Here is a 21,627-nt window from a genome sequence, read left to right as displayed (position 1 = left end):
TGATGATGATGATGATGATGAGTATTATTAAGTAGGATATGGTTTGGTCCCACTTTATATTAAGTGTCTATAACTACTATGTACCTACACAGAAATTAATAATTCATTACAATGTACTTATTGCGTAAATACATGTATTTACTGTGTACTTATGCTTGATTAATTACATGTATGTAATTACATCTGTAGTTAACTTCTCTAAATACACTGTTGACCATCCCTTACACCTTAACCCACCCTTAAACCCATACCACCAAACCTGTCCAAAACCCAACCCTTATACCCACTCAAGAGCACCACAAGTGTTCTCAAATACATTATGAACACAGTAAGTACATTGTATTCGTTTTTTTTTATGCAAGTACATAGTAGTTAAGAACACTTAATATAAAGTGGGACCTATGGTTTATTTATTTATTTTTTTTTAGAAAAGTTTACTTTTACAATTTGACACATGCAAACCACTGCAGAACTGTTCTAACCAGCAGGCCCATGTCATATACAGATACATTTCTTTAAAACTACTGACTACAAATTAAAAGCATAAACGTAAGCTATGTTTTTTGCTTTCACAAGCTTTGGAGACGTAACATTTTAAATAATAGGTCACCGATAGCTTTCATCATGAGCCACGGCTGTGTTCAAAATGACATGAATGTTTTCAAAGTGCACTTCGAAGGGAGTGCAATTGTAAACATGAAGATCGCTAAAACTGAACTGTAAAATACTTTGAAAGCAAATTACACCTAAGAGAGATGACCTTAATGCTTTTTTTAATAATTCCAAGTTTAAATGTTAGTATGTTCTAAAGGAATAGGGCATAGGGGGGATAACTAGGAATAGAACACAGCTGGAACTATGTTTCTAACTACATCTCTAGAGGTGTAGTTGCAAGCGTACAAGTTTGCGACGCAGTTTGCGAATGTTCATTGGAACGATGGATTTGGGAAATGCCAAATCAACCAAAAGACGGATTGTGCGACCTTAGTTGGCTGACGATGATTTTCTGAAATGCACCTCTGAACTTCAACTCATAAAACTCAGTGAAAAAGAACAAACATCCAACTTCACAATCATGAAAAAAGAGAGAAAAAAACAACAACAAAGCAACATACAGATATTCAGAAATACAAGACAAACACATGTTTAATTAGACTTTTATTAGAACTTCATTTGAAGTGACCATTGTGGTAATCAGTGTTTGCTTTAGTTAGACAATTGGTCCAATGAAGTTGTATCATTGAATAAAGTAATAAATGTTCAGTCCTTGTAATGGAAAGATCACGTAACGCATTAACAATGACCTGAATTTTTCAAAAAGGCAACTTGTGTTTAAGTAAAAACTGAGATGCTTAGAAATCAAAACTCATCTTCAACCTAAACACTGAGGACAATCTAAATAAAGAAGGACATCCATCCCCAGAATCCAAAAATGTTCAATTAACATTAAAATAATTTGTTCTCACCTTTCAATTCAGAGTGTAGTCAGCTATTCAGCAACCTCGGCCAGCTACACACATGTTTGGCTTCTTACAGTGTTTGCAGTTAACATAGGAGAGAAAAGCAGTCAAGCTTGTTTTTGTAAAAATTCCACCGATCCACCTTATATGCGGACTATAAAAGGTGCATTGGGCCCCTCGTTCCCCACCTCCAGTGATTCACTTACCAAACACACAGCCTGTTTTTCACCTATGCTCTGCATTTCAAAACTATGCAAAGCATCTTAACACTTCTAAACAGCTGCATTCAACAGAAAGCCACATATTCCAGTGACAGTGAGGTCATGTCTTGACAAATTTCAGAATATATCAAATTTATTTTTATCAGCTTTCTTATTGCCTACACATTTTTCATGTTATTTGAGTAAATTTGTCAACTGTTTTATTTTAGAGACCTTCCCGTACTGGGAAGATCCAGTTTTTCTTCTTTCACCTTCTCCACGCTGTCTTTTGCAAACCTTGTGCAATCAAATCACTCATATCAGTTTCTAGCAATTGACTTAGGACCCTGCAGAAAAATCCAGCTTAAACCAGCCTAGGCTGGTTGGCTGGTTTTAGCTTGTTGACCAGCCTGGTTTTAGAGGGGTTTTGACCATTTCCAGGCTGGTTTCCAGCCTTTTCCCGCCTGGCCTTGGCTGGTCAGGCTGGAAAATGAGCAGCTACGTCCAGTTAAAACCAGCTTGACCAGCCTGGTTTAAGCAGGACAAAGCTGGATTGGCTGGGCTCCCAACCTGGCAAGGCTGGTCAAGATGGTTTTAGCTGGTCATTTTCCAGCCTGACCAGTTAAGACCAGGCTGGAAATGGCTGGAAACCAGCCTGAAAATGGCCAAAACCCCTCTAAAACCAGGCTGGTTGACCAGCTAAAACCAGCCAACCAGCCTAAGCTGGTTTAAGCTGTTTTTTTCAGTAGGGGAGGGTGTATCTTTTCTATTGGATTAAATAAGCACAAATGTCACGGCATGTCAAAACACCTTAAGGGGCCCAAAATCCCCTCAGACCCCAGAGGGTTAACATACTCTTTATTTTAGTGACTTGTTTGTACTAGTGGATACTTTAGAAGCACTCGTTTAAACTCAATAGAGCTTCTTGCTTTGAGTATTTTCTCCATTCGTCTGGAATCTTACCACTCTCCTCAAATGTCTTATTGTAGTATTTTTCCAGTTGTTTCTTGAATTTGCACACAAACCACTTCCAGTGGGGCAGTTCAGAGAGATCAGGAGTGATGCTCCAGTCTTCATAAACTCCCCCTGCTTGTCTATATTCTCTGTATTTAAACCATACTTCTGGTTTATAAAAACACTGATCACTTGCCACCAAGTTAGTGCAAATATCAGCACAGAGATTCTGTGTCAAATAGTAGTTTGCTCCATTAATCCCTCTCACTCTGTGGAACTCTGCGCTGTGATCTCCAGCATGGTTGTCTATGGTGTTTGTGCAGAATACTCCACAGAACGGACACTGAACCCAACAACATTGACAGAAGTGATCAATCAGTAGCTCATCTGGCCTGAACCTGTAGTCCAGATTAGACGGGAACGTCTCTGTGTTGAATTCACTGCTGATTCCATATATAATATGAGTAAGTTGTTGTCTTATCACATCTTCAACTAGATATAAGTTATTGACATCCTTATGGTTTACTCCACTGAGATCTCTTTCAGAGAAGATCAACTGATCTGAAAGCTGCTGTATGAAGTTTTCCAACCACAATTCGACATCTCCACTGTTGACTTGAACATGTACAGTAGATTCATGTGCTGCTTTTATGATCTTCTGTTTGAGGAGGTCAATGTTCTCCTTCATCTTGGGTAAAATACTGACTTTGAACTTATCAGTGATGTACCGACTGACTTCATCTCTGATGAAACTCATGAAGTAATCTCTGGGATTATGAATGCAGACCAAGTATTTGTCAAAGTCCTCCTCTTCTGCCAGTGTCTTCAGGATGTGTTTCTCCAGATTTGATCTGTTTCCATTCAGTGATTCACAGTTTAATCTTATTTCATCTGTCAGATCTCTGGCGGTTTTCTTGTAGACACTCTGCTCAATGGGCTCCTTCAGTTTCTGACAGATGATCTGACCAAATAGAGCAGATGATTTTGTTCCATGGCAGTAATTACTGAAAACGCTATAGTATTCTTCTTTCTTCTTCTTCAAATATTTTGCAGGGTCATTGGCTTCTCTGAACAGTCTGTGTTGGTCAGTGATCATCTTGTTTGCTCTTTTACAGATGGAGAGAACCGAATCCCTGAAGAATTCACTCTTTAGTTTATATTTCATCAATTCTTGATGTTCTGTTACTCTTTTGTTGATGTAATCTATGACTTGTTGAATGTAGCTGATGCTGTAGCCCATCTTTGACAAGTTAAGGGACTTGATCATTTTATCTGTCTGCTGGACAACATCTGAGACAAATGATCGGATTTGGATTTCGTCAGCAAAACTAGATTTGTTTGTCTTTACATAATCTGCAAAAATCTGCACCGAGAAAATATCCTTATCCTTCCTTACAGTAGGAATGTCATAGATGTCACTGAGGATCTTTTTCGCATCCTTCATTAAGTCGATCTCTTTGATTGAAGGACTCTCTTTGATGATCACCTTCACGCTCTTTTCCCAAAACAAATTAAACTCCTTCTTTAGTGTTTTTTCATCATTTGCTTTGTCTTTGAATTCCAAAGTGAGTTCTTTGCTCTTTTCGTAGAGCGTGTTTTCGTGTTGTTTCCTTTCAGCATCACTCTTTTTCCTCAGGTCTCGCTGTTGAACAATCTTATTTAATTTCTGCTTTGACTCTTTCACTGTATTTTCCAGATGCTCTTTGATTTTAGTTTCAAACAGTGTTTTCCACTGATTCAGTATATATTTATCCTTGTCTTTCTCAAAAAAGTCAGACATTAATTTTTCCACTTCTTCACTCGTCTTTAGTTCTCTTTGCAGATCAGTTTCTTCAACCACGTGGATCACTTCATTGTCTATGTGGTTATACAGCTTATTCTCTATTTCCATCATGGCTCTGTAAAGACTCCAGGACCACTTGCTGTATTGTGAAATCAGTTTTCTGTAGGCGGCAACCTATTGGGATTGAAATAAACATAAGTTATTCTGTATAATCAAAGGTTAGGTCACCTAAACAGGAAGATTCTGTCATTAATAACTCATACTTGTTTTGTTCCAATCCTTCGAGACCATTCATATTCAAACACAAATTCTGCCTCATCCTCTATACACAGAAATGACCACAATAATTTTTCTCGAGAATATGAACCAAAACATTGTCAAAGCAGTCTATGTGACCTCAAATGTTCATTTCTTGGCCAGTGTCACCTACGTCAGGTCAGAGTGTGCATTTACTACAGACAATATGATGCTTGTGTGTTGAGATGACGACTCTAATGCATAAGTCTTAAACTTGATCCCTAGGAGGACGCAGCTCTACAAAAATTTATCGTAACCCTAATTAAACACACCTGATCCAACTAATCTAGGTGTCAAAGAGTACTAGAAACTGTTAAGCAGGTGTGAGTGAAGCTAGTTGAAGCTAACCTCTGCAGAGCTCTGGCCTCCAGTAATTGAGTTTGAGACCATTGCTATAATGCAGGGGTCACCAAACCTGTTCCTGGAGGGCCGGTGTCCTGCAGAGTTTAGCTTCAACCCTAATCAATTACAATTCCTAATCAAAGTCTTATTAGGTATACTTGAAACTTCCAGGCAGATGTGTTGAGGCAAGTTGGAGATAAATTCTGCAGGGTCACTAGCCCTCCAGGACTATTATTGGTGCTAATCAATTGCTCCAATGGCAATACTTAACATTGGCCTTACTAAATGCTCACCCTGACGTGACTTGAGCAACAAGACATTGGCAAAAAAGTAGTTTCTGCAGGTTTCTTCTACACAAAAGTGTCCTTGGAGCTTTGTATGTTTACAGTTGAGTCACATTGACTGTTTTTACAATGTTTTTGGTTCATCTCTGGGCCGTTGAGAATGAAGGCACTCTCAGATTTAATCCAAAATATCTTCATTTGTGTCCTGAAATCAAATGTTCCCTAGAGTTAAACAGTTTAACAGCTTAGATTAGGGGTGCAAAAAATTAGTCCTGGAGGGTCAATGTCTTGCAGAGTTTAGTTCCAACCTCAAGTAGCAACAACTGAACCTGCTAATCAAGCCCTTTCTAGGTATACTAGAAACTTCCAAGCTGGTGTGTTTAAGGAAGTTGGAGTTAAACTCTGCAGGACACTGATCCTCCAGGACCAAGTTTGGGCACCCCTGGCTTAGATCATCGAAGCGATGTTTCATAAACTAATTTCGAGAACATGACTGGCTGCTCCTCTGTAATCAGTAGCAATCCAATCAGAGTGATCCAAGCTTACAATAAATGGATCGTTTTCTCTCTACTGCCCTATATTCGTGTTGGAAGAATCCCCCTTCCACCCCATCTCCTCCTTTTCTTCTTTTTTCTCCTTCTCCTTCCTTTTTTGCTTATTGACCGGGCGGGAGCCTTGGGCTCAAGTATCTCCAGGCTCAGGCTTCGCTCCCGGGACAGCATGCCAAACCTGCTATTAACGCTAAGCATATCTAAGTGGAAACTTTTGAATTAAATAGAGTCATTCTCATCTCACTCAAAATTTCGAAAAACCATATGAATAATTAAAAGCTTGGACCTATTTAAAGATTGACTTTGCTACAGCTACATTGTGTACTAAGAAAGATTTATTTTAATCGACTGAAGTTGTGAAGTGAGTTTTAAGTAAAAACATGTCACATGTGTTGTTTTACATGATTCCAGGTGTAACATTAGCAGTATTTTTATGAAAGCCTGAAGATTTACAGCTGATTACAGAGCCGGTTTAATTGGTAAATGTACATGACAATCGTTTGTGATTTATATGTCTATTAGAGGACTTTTAAAAACAAAACTGCTTGGTGGGAAGATTCTACTACTAATGAAAGACAAAAAACATAAACCCTCACCTGTAGTGAATCATTGGTTTTATTATAGATTTTCTTCATCTTTTTCTCTTTGTCATAGTCCTCTCTCAACTCCACTTGTCTTCTCTTCAGCTCATCGTCATGATCAAGGAGATTCAGTTTCTCTTCTAAAGTCTTTATTCCTTCTTTCAGTTTATCTGAATCCTCTGGTTGTTCTTGTCTCTCTCTTTCTATTCTTTCTCGTTCTTTAATTTTAATCCTGAGAGTCTGATACAGTTCAACATCAGCCTGTTTTTGCTTTTCTTCTAGTTTCAGTTTCTCCAGTTCTTCTTTGTCTTTCTCCTGAATATTTTTTTCTTTCTCTAAATCCTCTTTCCACATCTCATCCAGCACCTCCAGTCCATCTTTTAAACTCCCTTGTTTTCTTGTCCTTTTTCTTTTATATGTATTTTTTTTAAACTCCTCCCAAATCTGTTCCATTTCTCTGAGCATCTCATCCTCTTCTTCTTTACTCACAATTTCATCTTCATCCAGCTCCTCTTCTATCTTCTCCTCGTGAACCTTATCTTCTTCCTCATTTGTTTGTATTTTATATTGTTCTTCATATTCTTCATCTCTTTCTTCCTCTCTTTTTCTATTCTGTCCATCTGACTTTCTGTTTCTGTCTCATTGTTAATCCAAAGTTCCCGCTTTTCTTGCTTAATTTGTTTAATTTCAATTGTAAACATCTCTCGTTCTCTTGTTATCTCTTCTTCGTGTTTCTTTATCAGTTCTTCTTTTTCTCTATTTAGTTTCTCCACTACACCCATCATCGTCTCCATTCTGTGTTTCTCTTCGTCTTGTTCCTTCATCAGTTGTACCTTTTCCCTGTTCAGTTGCTCAATTCTGTCCATCAGGATCTTCATCTGTTGTTCTTGCTTTTTTCTCTCTATTTCCCTGAACATCTTACAAGAGTAGAAACTTCCTCCGTTTGTCTTCAACATTTTGTCTATCTTCTCCAGTAGATCAGACACTTGGGTTCGGTCTTCAGTCTGATTATTGTTGAACACATGGAATCTGTTTCCACAAGCTTCAATCAGCTTCATTAGAGGAGATCCAGGTTTCCCCAAACACTGATTTATAGTTTTGTTTCTTAAATAATCTCCTCTGGTGAAGAGCACCATGGTGTACATTAAAGAGTTTTCCCCAAATGTCTCTTGGATGATCTCCACTGATTTAGCCTCTTCTTGAGTGAATCTCTGTCCTAAATTGAGCACAATGAGGAACACGTGTGGTCCAGGAAGAATCATGGAGATGCAGTTGCTGATTTCTTTCTGGATTTCTTCATTAGTGAGTTCAGTATCAAACAGTCCTGGAGTATCAATTACAGTAATGTGTCGGCCATTAATTTCTTGAGTTTCACTTTGACTCTCTTTAGTAACAGACTCTTGAGATGTTTCAGCTGTAAACACATTTTTTTCTAAGATGGTGTTTCCAGTTGCACTTTTACCAACTCCACTTTTTCCCAACAGGACAATCCTCAGTTCATTTTCAGTCTCCATTGAACCTGTAAAAGAAATATAGGTTTACACTTGGGTAGATGGGAGTTTAAAGCCCAAGATATTTTAAAATGAATATCAAATATTTTTATCCTCATTGCTCCAGAGGTGTATTTAATAAAGCTAAATATAGTTTTGTGCCTGATCGCTATGTTTAAATAATCTCTAGTACAGGGGTGTCCAAACTCTGTCCTGGAGGGCCAGTGTCCTGGAGAGTTTAGCTCCAACCCTAATCAAACACACTTGAAGCAGCTAATCAAGCTCTTACTCAATATACTGGAAACTTCCAGCAGGTGTGTTGAAGCAAGTTGGAGCTAAACTCAGCAGGACAGCGGCCCTCCAGGAGCGGGTTTGGACACCCCAGCTCTGGTATGTTTGTTTTGTTACCCACCTTTATTTAAGTTTATCTGTTTCACTTGTATATAAAGTATATTCTCCTATTCCTTCCACATTGTGCTTATTCATCTTATCCCAGTACCATTCCAGTCCTTAAATTTATTTATACAAATGTTTTTATCTAACCTCACATTCACATCCCTTCAAGGCCAAAGAAGACTTTTCCTGTAAGTTAAACAACTACCTGGACCAGCAATCTGCAAACTTGGACCTTGTGGGCTGGTGTCCTGCAGAATCTAGATACAACCCTAATCAAACACACCTGCCTATAGCTTTCTACAGATCTTGAAGACAATGATTTGCATGTGCAGGTGTTTGATTAGTATTGGAGCAAAACTCTGCAAGGAGAGTTTGCCCATACCTGACCTAGACCATGTACTCTGAATTCTACTGTGCAAGCCTGCAGAGGGCAACCATTCTGGGTGGTACTCTGGAAAGTCTTTCCTCCTTTGTGAAAGAGCCACATCAACTAAAGCAACAGAGAGAATCATTGGCCTTAAGGAGAACATAATTGATCATCTGACCAGGTACGTGGACCACCATTGATGATCACAAAGGGATAAAAGCAGTAGCTGGATGGGAGACCACATGGGAAAACTAGGTTGCTGTTGGAAGTGGTGTTAGTGAGGCCAGGAGGGGGCGCTCAACCTGCGGTCTGTGTGAGTCCTAATGCCCCAGTAAAGTGACAGGGAAACTAAACTGTCAATGAGTGCTGTCTTTTAGATGAGATGTTAAACCGAGGTCCTGACTCTCTATGGTCATTAAAAATCCAATGGAACTTCTCATAAAGAGTAGGGGTGTAACCACGGTGTCCTGGCCAAATTCTCACTATCGGCCCTTACCCATCATAGCCTCCCCATCTACCTAATTGGCTCTATCACAATCTCTCCTCTCCATCAATATATAGTGTGTGGTGAGTGCACTGGCGCAGTGGTCCTGTAGCAGTTATCACATCATCCAAGAGGATGCTGCACAATGATGGGGGTGTGGAGAGACCTCACCCCCCACCCCCACTAATGCGCTATATAGATACACATTACAAATAAATATTGGAGCCCCATCCACATCCCCACCACTTAGGGTAGGGATGTCCAAACTTGCTCCAGGAGGTCCAGTGTCCTGGAGAGTTTAGTTTCAACCCCCTTCAGACACACCTGGGTTAGCTAAATAAGCTTTTACTAGGCTTTCTAAAAAACATCCTTGCAGGTGTGTTGAGGCAAGTTGGAGCTAAAATCTGACATTGGAAAGCCCTGATTAGGGTGAGCTTAATATGGTCTCTGGGAATTTTTTTTAAGAAAATGGACTGTGATAATGAGGAGAATTCCCATGGTTTCTTCCATGCCTGCAAGTTAGCCCAGTAAGTCAAGCAGACAGGAGAGTAGTGGTAGAATGCTGGTGTAGTTCTAACAAATTAAAACTGCTTCAGTTCAGTTTAGTATCAATGGCATTGTTCAGTGCAGTTTAACGCATATCAGTGTAATGCAATTGTCACTATTGAAGATAGTTTCACTAAAGAGTAGCTTCACCGGCCCCAACCAAGCAAGCCAAAGGCAACAGTGACAAGGAACCAAAACTCCACCAATTGAATTAGAATTAAACTCAACAGAACTCAGACCAAACTGTAAAGGCAGAACTGCAGTCTGGACGTTGGAGACTTGAAAACAATGAGCATCCATTGTTGGATGCAGGTCCTAGTAGGTCACTGGGGCGACTAGCCGAACAGTGCTAGGAAGGCTGATCCAGAATTAAGATGTCTGATTTGAAGCATCTACCCCTCTCCTCTTCGCTGCATCTTGGTCAGCTGAGCCTTGAGTCCTGCCTTGGCTTTCAAGGCATCAGAATCACCCTATCTCATCAGTTCTTTGGTTCTGCATAGTGCAACAACTGCACCTATATTGTTTGGCATACAGATGCTGTCAGCCACTTCTCCACCCTGGCTCCTATCTTCCTATCAAGCTGCCATCAAGGTCCATTTCCTCATTCTTCAGTCTTCTTTCTGGCTCCCCCTTAGTCCTCTTTTCTGCCTGTCCTGTTTCAATCTACCCTTCATCATCTCCACTCTGGTCCTCTGTCCTCCCCTAGATTTGCCATCTTTCCTTCACAGTTGTTCTACACCTCCACAGAAAAACCAGTATTACCAGCATTCATACACTCACATTCTTTTCTACTTTTTAAGAGGCATAATTCTCAAAACCCATCCAGTCACTCTTCTACCACTTGATCCAATTCCATATCAACTCCTTTAAGCAATTTCTCATTCAGTAGTTCCAGCCCTTACTCACACAATTAACACGTCTCTTCATTTTGGTTCCAGCAGTATTTAAGAAAACTATGGCATGTCACTATTGTATGTCACACAAGTGATATTCAACCAAGTCTCTGCCTTTCTTATTTCAAAGATATTCTACTAAAGTTTCCTCACAGATATTCCTCACAAAGGTGCATTCACATTTTCAGTATTTGACTTGCTATGTATATGTATGTAAATCCTGTACACAGCAGATCTCACAACTCGACCTACAACTAGAGGGATACAAAGTTAGCGTTAGCTCTACTATAAAAGATCTGAGTGTCATATTAGACAGTAATTTAACTTTTAAAAATCATATATCCCATGTCACAAAAACTGCTTTCTTTCATCTGAGAAATATCGCTAAGTTACGAAGTATGCTATCCATCTCAGATGCAGAAAAGCTAGTCCATGCTTTTATGACTTCTAGGCTGGACTACCGTAATGCTCTGTTTGCTGGCTGCCCAGCATCCTCTATTAACAAACTTCAATTAGTACAAAATGCAGCTGCCAGAGTTCTAACCCGGTCTAGAAAATTTGATCACATCACCCCAATTTTATCCTCCTTACACTGGCTGCCTGTTAAGTTTCGTATTGAATTTAAAATATTGCTTCTTACCTACAAAGCTTTAAATAATCTAGCTCCTGTTTATCTAACCAATCTTCTGTCTCGCTACAATCCAACTCGCTCTTTAAGGTCTCAAAACTTAGGGCTTCTGGTAGTACCTAGAATAGCAAAGTCGAGTAAAGGAGGTCGAGCCTTCTCATTTTTAGCTCCTAAACTCTGGAATAGCCTTCCTGATAACGTCCGAGGCTCAGACACACTCTCCCAATTCAAAACTAGATTAAAGACCTATCTGTTCAGTAAAGCGTACACTTAGTGCACCCCTTAGGGGGCTTCCACACAGGTTATGCATCTTGTTGATATACACTGTGAACATCAGCTACGCTAATTATTCTCTTTATTCTCCATTTCCACCTGGGGATACTCTTCCCAGAGTCACTGATTCGATCCAAGACCAACGACGAGATGATCCCAAGGTTTCCATATCCTGGACCAGGCCGTATCCTGAGCAGCTACTGTGGTGGTCATGGAGGAGTGGATAGCATGAGACTGATTCCTGTGATGTTCCAGGGACAGACGAGTCTTCGCTGAGGCCAGCTTCCAGCCTCCGCCACGGAGACTGCAGCTCTGCACAAGACGTTTGGCCAGCGGAGAAATTAAAATGGTCGTGCCCAACTGAGCCTGGTTTCTCTCAAGGTTTTTTTCTTCACTTCCGCCATTAGTGAAGGTTTTTTTCCCTCTCCGCTGTCGCCACTGGCTTGCATGGTTCGGGATCTGTAGAGCTGCGCATCGTTGGATTTGCCCTTCAATATTTGGACTCGCAGTAGTGATTATTAAACCACACTGAACTGAGCTCAACTGAACTGAACTTAAACACTACAAACTGAACTACACTGTTCCCAGGGGCGTTGCTAGACATAAAGCTCTACTGGGGCACATACCCCCTTACCCCATATATATATATATATATATACACACACACATACATACATACATATGTATATTATATTTATTATAAATAAAAGTATTCTTATTATTATACTTACTATAGTATTCTTATATTATATATATTATATTATTATAATTATTCTTCTAAATAATCTTAAATGTAACTGGAAAACAATGTTAAGACAACTGGAGTGATATGCTAAGATCATTTAAGAAATTACTTTTGCATAAATATTCATTTCGTTTAAATTAAATTCTATAGACAATTCAATAAAATACAAAAAAAAAAAAAAAGGTGTTATAGAATTATCTGTTGTAGACTTGACACATGGCAGATAATTAGGTTTGTTATGTCTTACCTCCCTGACTTGTCATCCCCCCTTTTTGCTTCATACAAAAAAATCGATCAGGATGCATGCTTAGTAAGATCACCGTCACGTTGTTTAAACTTTAGTTTTGTCCACTTGCAAAACAAAAAAGGCTGTTACGCTGGTTTTACAACGCATGAGCGGCGCGTAACAACCAGTTTAGCCTGCTTTTTTGGCGCGCATGTTTACTACCGGGACTCTCAGAAGAAGAGCAGCGCGTGCGAGATGAGCGCGTGCCAGAGGCGCGCGTGTTCTCTGCGCACACGCGGAGATGCTTCAGTTTGCTTTTTGGTTAAACACATTGCTTTCACCAGCGTTGGTTCGGTTGCACATAGAGAATAACGTCTTTATTTCGGAATTACCACTCTTATTAAATACACTTGCATATGAAGTAAATCATATCTCAATGCATTTACTGGGGCACTGGAGATTTTTACTGGGGCACGTGCCCCAATGAATTGGGTCTAGCAACGCCCCTGACTGTTCCTATTTACTGTGACCTTTTATGTGAAGCTGCTTTGACACAATCTACATTGTATAAGCGCTATACAAATAAAGGTGAATTGAATTGAGTTGAACTCCACCTCCTATTACACTTATTACACTTAGATTTTTTTGAACTTCATGAACAGCTGTTTGTTATCTTATTACTTGTTCTATCGTTCTTATTTGCAAGCTAAATTGGATGTGGAAGTGTCTGCTAAATGATTAAATGTGAATACCTGCACTAACAGGATTTAGAATTGTAACTTTTTTTATTTATTTTTTTTAGCTCAGACAGATTTTCTGGTCATTACCTTGGGACAGTAAATTTGTCTCTAGTGAATGAAGTTTCCTCTTCATGTCTTCATAGTGGAAATTTTTTTTCATTTGTGCCTCAAGAAATGTCTCTGTTGAGTAAGCCCCTTTCCTGTTTTCTTCCAGCATCTTCTCAATGTTCTCCATCAATGTGGACACCTGAGTGGTGGAACCAAAGATATAATGTCGTCCTCCAAAACTCTCAATGACAGCCTGCGTTTCTTCATTGAGTTCGGCTTTCTGAAGCTCTGAATTCTGCATGATGAGGGTTATGAGGTACTTGTTGATTCTGGAGCTGAAAATCCTCTGAATCACCTCCATTTCTGCTTTGTCCTCATCAGTCAGTGGAGCATCGGGAATAATAAAGAGAAAAGCATGAACGCCAGGTTGACAGAGAGACACACAGCTGAGAGTCTGACGCATCACTTCCTCTTCTGAGAGCTCAGTCTTGAACAAAGCTGGAAGCTCCAGCACATTGATCTGACAACCATAAAGATCCACGTCTGTGCTCACACTCTCTGATCTTCTGTTTGTGTGCTGTGGGATCAGCTCTGTGATGGAAGATTTTAGGGAGCAGTTGCTCCCGCACACCACCACATTCAACTTCTCACAGTCTGAAAGAGAAAAAGAAGATTATACAGGGGTCACACTGCATGATTTTTTTTGTTTTCTCACTACACGATTATCTGGAGGTATCTGTGGTTCTCTTAGATTCTTTTCTTTTAGTGAGGTGGAGTAAACAATATATATCTCTCTTTCTACCTCAGAACTGTTGGCAACACTTCATTTTGATGGTCCATGTGAGTATTAGTAGACTGTCTGCTTAATATCTGCTAATACTGCTCCTTCAACAGACATTTAACGCACTATAAGAAACTTTGCAAGTACATGTCAACTTACACTAACCCTAACCCCACCCTGATTTGTATTGTAAGAATATATTTACAAGTTTGCACTGAGTAGTGAGATGTACTTAGGCCCTCTTTACACCAATACGTTTAGTTTTAAAACACACAACCTTGTCCACACTGGCGTTTCACGTCAAGAGTTCACACTTAGCTGATGATTGATCATAAACCTTGTTTGGCATGCTGTCCTAGGAGAGAACCCTGAGCTCATAAGATCCTCGTGCCCGGGGCTCCCTCCCATTTGCAAGGCGAGAGGAGAGTTTGAGCTCAGGTAGATCTCGAGAACTCCTCTGCTGTGGTAGCTAATGAACAGACAGTGATTGCTTTTAAGAGATAACTACTTACTAAGAGCATATCTATGGTGCCAATTTGGATTAGTCAGTTAACTTAAAGTTGTATGTTTTTGGACCATTGGAGGAAACCGGGGAACCCGGGGAAAACCCACGTGAGCACAGGGAGAACGTGTAAACTCTGCACAGAAACGTCGACTGGCTTAGTAAGGACTAGAACCAGTGACATTCTTGCTGAAACATATATCATGTGACCATTCAATTATCTTCTCTTAAACTCAGACAAAACAGAATTATTACTTATTGGGCCTAAATCCTGTACACAGCAGATCCCACAACTAAACCTACAATTACAGGGATACAAAGTTAGCGTTAGCTCTACTATAAAAGATCTGGGTGTCATATTAGACAGCAATTTAACTTTTAAAAATCATATATCCCATGTCACAAAAACTGCTTACTTTCATCTGAGAAATATTGCTAAGTTCCGAAGTATGCTATCCATCTCAGATGCAGAAAAGCTAGTCCATGCTTTTATGACTTCTAGGCTGGACTACTGTAATGCTCTGTTTCCTGGCTGCCCAGCATCCTCTACTAACAAACTTCAGTTAGTACAAAATGCAGCTGCCAGAGTTCTTACCAGGTCTAGAAAATTTGATCACATCACCCCAATTTTATCCTCCTTACACTGGCTGCCTGTTAAGTTTCGTATTGAATTTAAAATATTGCTTCTTACATATAAAGCTTTAAATAATCAAGCTCCTGTTTATCTAACCAACCTTTTGTCTCGCTACAATCCAACTCGCTCTTTAAAATCTCAAAACTCAGGGCTTCTGGTAGTACCTAGAATAGCAAAGTCGAGTAAAGGAGGTCGAGCCTTCTCATTTATAGCTCCTAAACTCTGGAATAGCCTTCTTGATAACGTCCGAGGCTCAGACACACTCTCCCAATTCAAAACTAGATTAAAGACCTATCTGTTTAGTAAAGCATACACTTAGTGCACCACTTAGGGGGCTTCCACACAGGTTATGCATCTTGTTTATATACACTATGAACAGCAGCTACGCTAATTATTCTCTTTATTCTCCATTTCCACCTGGGGATACTCTTCCCGAGGCCCTCAGACTATACAGAGTCACTGATTCGATTCATGACCAATGACGAGATGATCCCAAGGTTTCCATATCCTGGACCAGGCCGTATCCTGAGCAGCTGCTGTGATGGTCATGGAGGAGTGGAGAACATGAGACTGTTTCCTGTGACGCTCCAGTGACAGACGAGTCTTCGCTGAGGCCAGCTTCCAGCCTCCGCCGCTGAGACTGCAGCTCTGCACAAGACGTTTGGCCAGCGGAGAAATTAAAATGGTCGTGCCCAACTGAGCCTGGTTTCTCTCAAGGTTTTTTTTTCTTCACTTTCGTCTATTAGTGAAGTTTTTTTTCCCCTATCCGCTGTCGCCACTGGCTTGCATGGCTCGGGATCTGTAGAGCTGCGCATCGTTGGATTTGCTCTTCAGTGTTTGGACTCTCAGTAGTGATTATTAAACCACACTGAACTGAGCTAAACTGAACTGAACTTAAACACTACAAACTGAACTACACTGTTCCTATTTACTGTGACTTTTTATGTGAAGCTGCTTTGACACAATCTACATTGTATAAGCGCTATAATAATAAAGGTGAATTGAATTGAGCCATTCGCGTACTCTGGGCATGCGCATTCTAGTATAAACAGGAAGCATTTGGATACTGCTAGACAACAAATACTGGTTAAACGATGAACGTGATGGCAAAGAAAGCAAGAGAAGTCTTTGTGTGGACAGACGACCAGGTTAAGTTGTTGCCAAAAGTAACAAATTAATATAAAATGGCCATGACTATCAAAAATGACTGGGAGTCATATCAGAGTAAATACAACAACCTACTCAACCTATTTTTGGAAAACTATCTGACATGGGAGGAAGCCATGGCTACGGGAAAAGATTTTCCTCACAAAAAGGAGGACATTACAAAAGGTACAATGTTTGCTCACACGTTTTTACTTATAAATAATATAAACTCTGGCAAACATCTGTACATTTAAATAGAAAAATATTTGTTATGCAACCAAACCTCTGTTGTGTTGTCAGTATGGGAGAAGGGCCTAGACCACATGTATTTATTTGTATCAGTATGCGTTTGTTTCAATAATGATTACAATCCAATTATAGAAACATATCGATACAATATCAAGTCATTTTGCTTTGCAATCTAAACTGCACACACTGTCATGTGATCTTTATCATATAATATATTAAGTACCTACTAGGAGCATGTCTATGGTGCAGATTTGGACTTAAGTTGGATATTTTTGGACAGTGGGAGGAAACCGGGGAAAACGTTGGCTGGCTTGGTAAGGACTAAAACCAGTGACGTTCTTGCTGTGAGGCAACAGTGCTAACCACTGGGCCACCGTACCACCCCTCTAGTAAAGGAGGAGGAGGAGGAGTAGGGGTGAAAGGGCGAATTCTTCAAAATGAAGATGGCTGTGATATGGAACTTAGAGTATTTATAGTGGCTTAGAAATCGTCTGATTGGTGAATCATCATTGAATAATGCAGGACCGGCTGCAAGCAATCAATAGCATGTGATCCTCTCGAAATTAGTTTATGAATAAACTTCACTTAAAACAAATGCCTCTCCAGCATTTCTCAAGTCTCAGTTTTTGGGGCTCGAAAATTCCAGCGTAGTGTGGACAAAATGCGTAACCGTAGCAAATCTTATGCATTTTAAAATGAAAACGGGGCCTTAATCTCATTGCACAAATAAATAATGTACTTTGTATATGTTTACAGTGACAATAAAAGGTATTTTATTCTATTCTAGATCAGAACGAGCATCAATTTGCCTCTAATTTGAAGAATGTGTCTGCCATTTTCCAAAACCTGTCAGCAGGTCAAATCAGAGTTAACATCATTAAAGAGTTTCTATATCAAGAAAACATCAGACATCATCATACTCACCTCTTTTTGTGGTCTGTTTATCCACTGTAAAACACTGTGAAGCTTCATATTGAGCACAAATCAGGTGCCGTCCATCATTGCTCTGCTCAATATCCTCGAAGGCCTGCAGAAGATCATCAGGAGAGCTGCTTCTCTGAAGACTGAAGTGTCTGTTTGAGCACTTCTGGATGATCTTCTGCAGGATCTCATTGGGTTCAGCGGACTCTTGTGTGCTGAGCACCATTGTGTGTTGAAGAAGGCGCTCAGAGAAAGAGTCCTGCAGCTTCTCCACACGCTCTTGATCTTCTGCTGAACACTGCTGATGTTGGAGGAGCAGAACCACCACATGAGGTCCTGGATCAGACAGACTCACACACTCTCTGACTGTCTGTGTGATCTGATCATCTGAGATGTTTGTGTGGAGCAGCTGAGGACTGTTGATGAGTGTCACATGTCTGTCCTTCAGTCTTCCGCCGACTCTCTCCACAACACCAGGAGGAGCTTCACTGTCAAATGCAGACCGGCCCAAGATGAAGTTTCCCACCTCGCTGTTTTCTGACACACTTTTCCCCAGAAGAACGATCCTAAGATCACTCACTTAAACACAAAATACACAGTCTAAGGAAGAAAAGAGCACTGTAGTAACATGATACTTCTGTAATACCAGAACTCAAACACAATGTGTTGTTGTTTATCCTTTACATCATAGCATTGGCTTACCATTATTAATTGTTAAGTACTGACAATATTCATTTTGTATATAACATTTAACATTTGAAATAGATCATGTATTGAACATACTGTTAGGGCGACCCAAAAATGGACTACTACACCCCACTGTAAAAAAACAAAACATAACAGAATGTTAGTGGACTTGAATCTTATGTGCACTAAATGAGATTTAAATAGTATGCACTTTATTTGAGTAGAAGCACTGTTTTCAAATGCAAATGAGTTGCTGTTTATGAAGAGGGTGGGACTTTTACAGCTCATGCCTTGGTCTCCATAAACAATAAAACATCTGCATGATTTAATGAGCACACAGACACAAAGTAGGCACACAGAAAGACGACTTACGGACAATGTCACATACGTATCATAGCTTATCGAATGCCAGCTGTTAAATACACAAAAGGTCATCTCAAAAGCACACATAAACTAGAATGTTCCCCTTCATTCTATCCTTGACACATGGTAGCTAGACCAGTTATGCGCTTGGTGAGAAGTTTGCCAAGCATGTTGTGAGTACACAAGCATCACCAAAAGTGCAGCCTTCCAACGTCCCCAGACCCTTACTTAGCAAAATGTGTGAATAAATAAATATAAGGAGTCGAACAAGTTCTTTTTCACAGCTAACTGTAGACTAGGGATTTTAGAAATACGACAGTTGGGAAAGCGTGCCAGTCCTATAGTGGAAGGACACTGCCAAGGCCACCTGCTACCCAATAAGGAGAACTGGTGACAATATAAGCATATAGGCTAGCCCTATCCAGAGGGAGCGCTGCATATGATAAGCTGGTTAGCATGTAGGGAAGAAGGGGGAACTGCATCATGGCTGACTGATCCATATGGGATCGCCAGTGGGGATCACAAATAGCTGGCACCAATCCTCAGGATGCAGGTAGACCAAGTGAGCATACAGGACAATATACTGAGCCAAGCACCTGGCTCCTTCACCTGAACTTTCTAGGGTCGGCCAGATGGTTGGACCACAGTGAAAGACGAGTCTTTGCATTGATCCCGTGGGCCAAGCTGATCTACCACCGGTGCAGTTCTCCACAATGGATGTCCAGCGTTTTCCAGCCTCCGGTGTCTAGACTGCAGCTCTGCACAGAAAGTTTGGCCAGAGGAGAAATGGTCGTGTCCATCTGAGCCTGGATTCTCTCAAGGTTTTTTTTTTTCACTTTCATCAATTGGTGAAGTTTGTTCCTCACCACTGTTGCCACTGGCTTGCTTGGTTTGGGATTTGTGGAGCTGCGCATCGATGGATTTGCTCTTCAGTGTTTGGACTTTCAACAGTGAAAATTAATCTACACTGAACTGAAATAAATTCAACGTCAACTGTGAAAACTGGACTGACACAGTTTCAATTGCAATTTACTAGAACTATGTTTAGCTGTTTTGATACAATCTACATTATAAAAGCACTATAGAAATAAAGATTAAATAAATTATTGAATGGAACTGAAGTTAGACCGAGCGAGCATACCGGACAATATACTGGGCTAAGCACCTGGCTCATCTGCTGAATCAGGGGCCTCAGAGGAACTTTCTAGAGTTCGTCAGATGGTGAGCGGCACTAATCTAGCATGTCCAGGGGTATTCTTGGCAAAAAGTGCACCACTCAGTAAATAGACAGTTTAGGGCATAGGCATGCCTCATAGGTGGTGCCAAAGGCCACGGATAAGTAACCTTCAGGCCTGCTCGACTGTTCACCGTCTTAAGAACTCAGTTGTGCAACTGACATGCCCTCGCAGTGAGGGCATGAGCTGTCCACGAGCACTGCCTCCACATGCTAGCCCCCACACATGTGATGCAGTACTTGTGCCCATCATCTGGGTAGGGGAAATCACCAAACCAAGAAACGAGTGGTCGGAACAACATCTTAAAAAAGATGCATCGCTTGACTGTGTTGCTCTTTTAGATTATATTAGGACCCAGCTCAACCGTTGCTGCTTGCAGCTTGGCTGATATTCTCTTCAGTTCCTTTGTGAGATTTCTGAAGCAAAAAGTCTGGCTTGCTGGCTTTATACTTCGCCTGATCGCTGGCATCTGTGGAAGCTGTACTTTCTTAAGGTTGGTTTATACTTCTGCTTCGAGTAATTACCGTGACCCACCATCATTGCCTTGTGCGTAGCCATGCATTTATACTTCTGTGTTCTGTTTGTCTTACTCTGCAATAACACCTCCAAAATGCCAGCTGGCAGCAAGTTTTTATGTTCCTCTGTATTGAGTTTCTTTGTGGGTGTTTTTAATGCTACCTTACTGTAGAAATATCTCAAACTCGCTCATTCAGAGATGAGAACCAGCATCATCATGACATGTAGTTACGTTATTTGAGAGGTATGTGTCAGGATCAGCATCAGCCACGGTGACCATCCGTGTGCACTCGACACAGATTTATAAATCATCCTTTACTCTTCAGAGTGATTGGTCATCTAGTGATTCCCAATGTTTAAAGGACACAACATAGAAGTTCCCGTTCTGAAGGGGAACATTCATAGCACCATACAGAAGTGTAATATATTCACATATATGTAAAAACGTTATTTATATTTAAATATATATATTTTCCTAATGCATAAAATTCCTATCTAAAACTTTCATCTTCATGTTGCATGTGTAACATATATGTGTCAGTATATCTTATGACATTTAAGCCTATAAAACATTATACATGAAATTTGACACCTATGCATGGACACCAGAAATGGAATAAAAGGGTCAAAAAAGAGGCCAAAATCAAATAATTAAATTTGTTTTTGACATATTTAAATACGTGAAAATCTATGAGTTACTCAAATATTTCAATCTATGTGACTTCCATATGGGGCACCAATTTTTGAAGTGAAGTTTCATAAACTAATTTCGAGAGGAGCACGTGATATGATTGAGCACGTCTGGCCACTCATCTGTAATCAGTAATCTTCGTTGGAAGAATCCCCCCTTCCACCCCATCTCCTCCTTTTCCTCCCTTTTCTAAAGGGGAGCTCTCGAGACCTACCTGATCTCGGATCTCCTGATATGCTTATCGACCGGGCGGGAGCCCTGGGCTCAAATATCTCCGAGCTTAGGGTTCTCTCCCGGGACAGCATGCCAAACCTGCTTTATACACCAAGCATATCTAGGTGGGAACTCTTGAATCCAAAAATAATTTTAAATTCTTACCTCTGCTTTCTCTGCTGTACATCGTAATATTTAGTCCTTTCCTTCGTCTTCAGCTGATCATTTTCATCTTAATTCTGTCTGTTCATCCTCCTCTAAAAGATTCAAAAGTTCTCTAATCGTGTTGCAATTTAGCATCATATTTACACAATTGCTAACAGCATTAAAAAAAGTCTTGTTACAACTACAATTTACATTTGTAGTAAGAGAATTAGTAATAAATTACACTCTTAATCTTA

At 40.2% G+C, this 21,627-nt stretch overlaps 1 protein-coding gene across 1 annotated transcript; it reads right to left on the bottom strand.

Annotated features, from left to right (window-relative positions):
• Positions 1-2,418: 2,418 nt before the first annotated feature.
• LOC130216775 (uncharacterized) lies at positions 2,419-21,413 on the bottom strand. Its single transcript, XM_056448641.1, has 6 exons — positions 21,392-21,413; positions 17,525-18,100; positions 13,328-13,942; positions 7,078-7,971; positions 6,468-6,994; positions 2,419-4,571 (listed from the first exon to the last, which is right to left on the bottom strand). The coding sequence occupies exons 1-6, from the start codon at positions 21,411-21,413 to the stop codon at positions 2,553-2,555; spliced, it is 4,653 nt and encodes a 1,550-aa protein (XP_056304616.1). The 3' UTR covers positions 2,419-2,552.
• Positions 21,414-21,627: the final 214 nt, after the last annotated feature.

The sequence above is a fragment of the Danio aesculapii genome, chromosome 3 (genome assembly GCF_903798145.1).
Source record: "Danio aesculapii chromosome 3, fDanAes4.1, whole genome shotgun sequence".
In the NCBI taxonomy this organism is placed as follows: Eukaryota; Metazoa; Chordata; class Actinopteri; order Cypriniformes; family Danionidae; genus Danio; species Danio aesculapii.
This window is presented reverse-complemented; position numbering and strand designations above follow the sequence as displayed.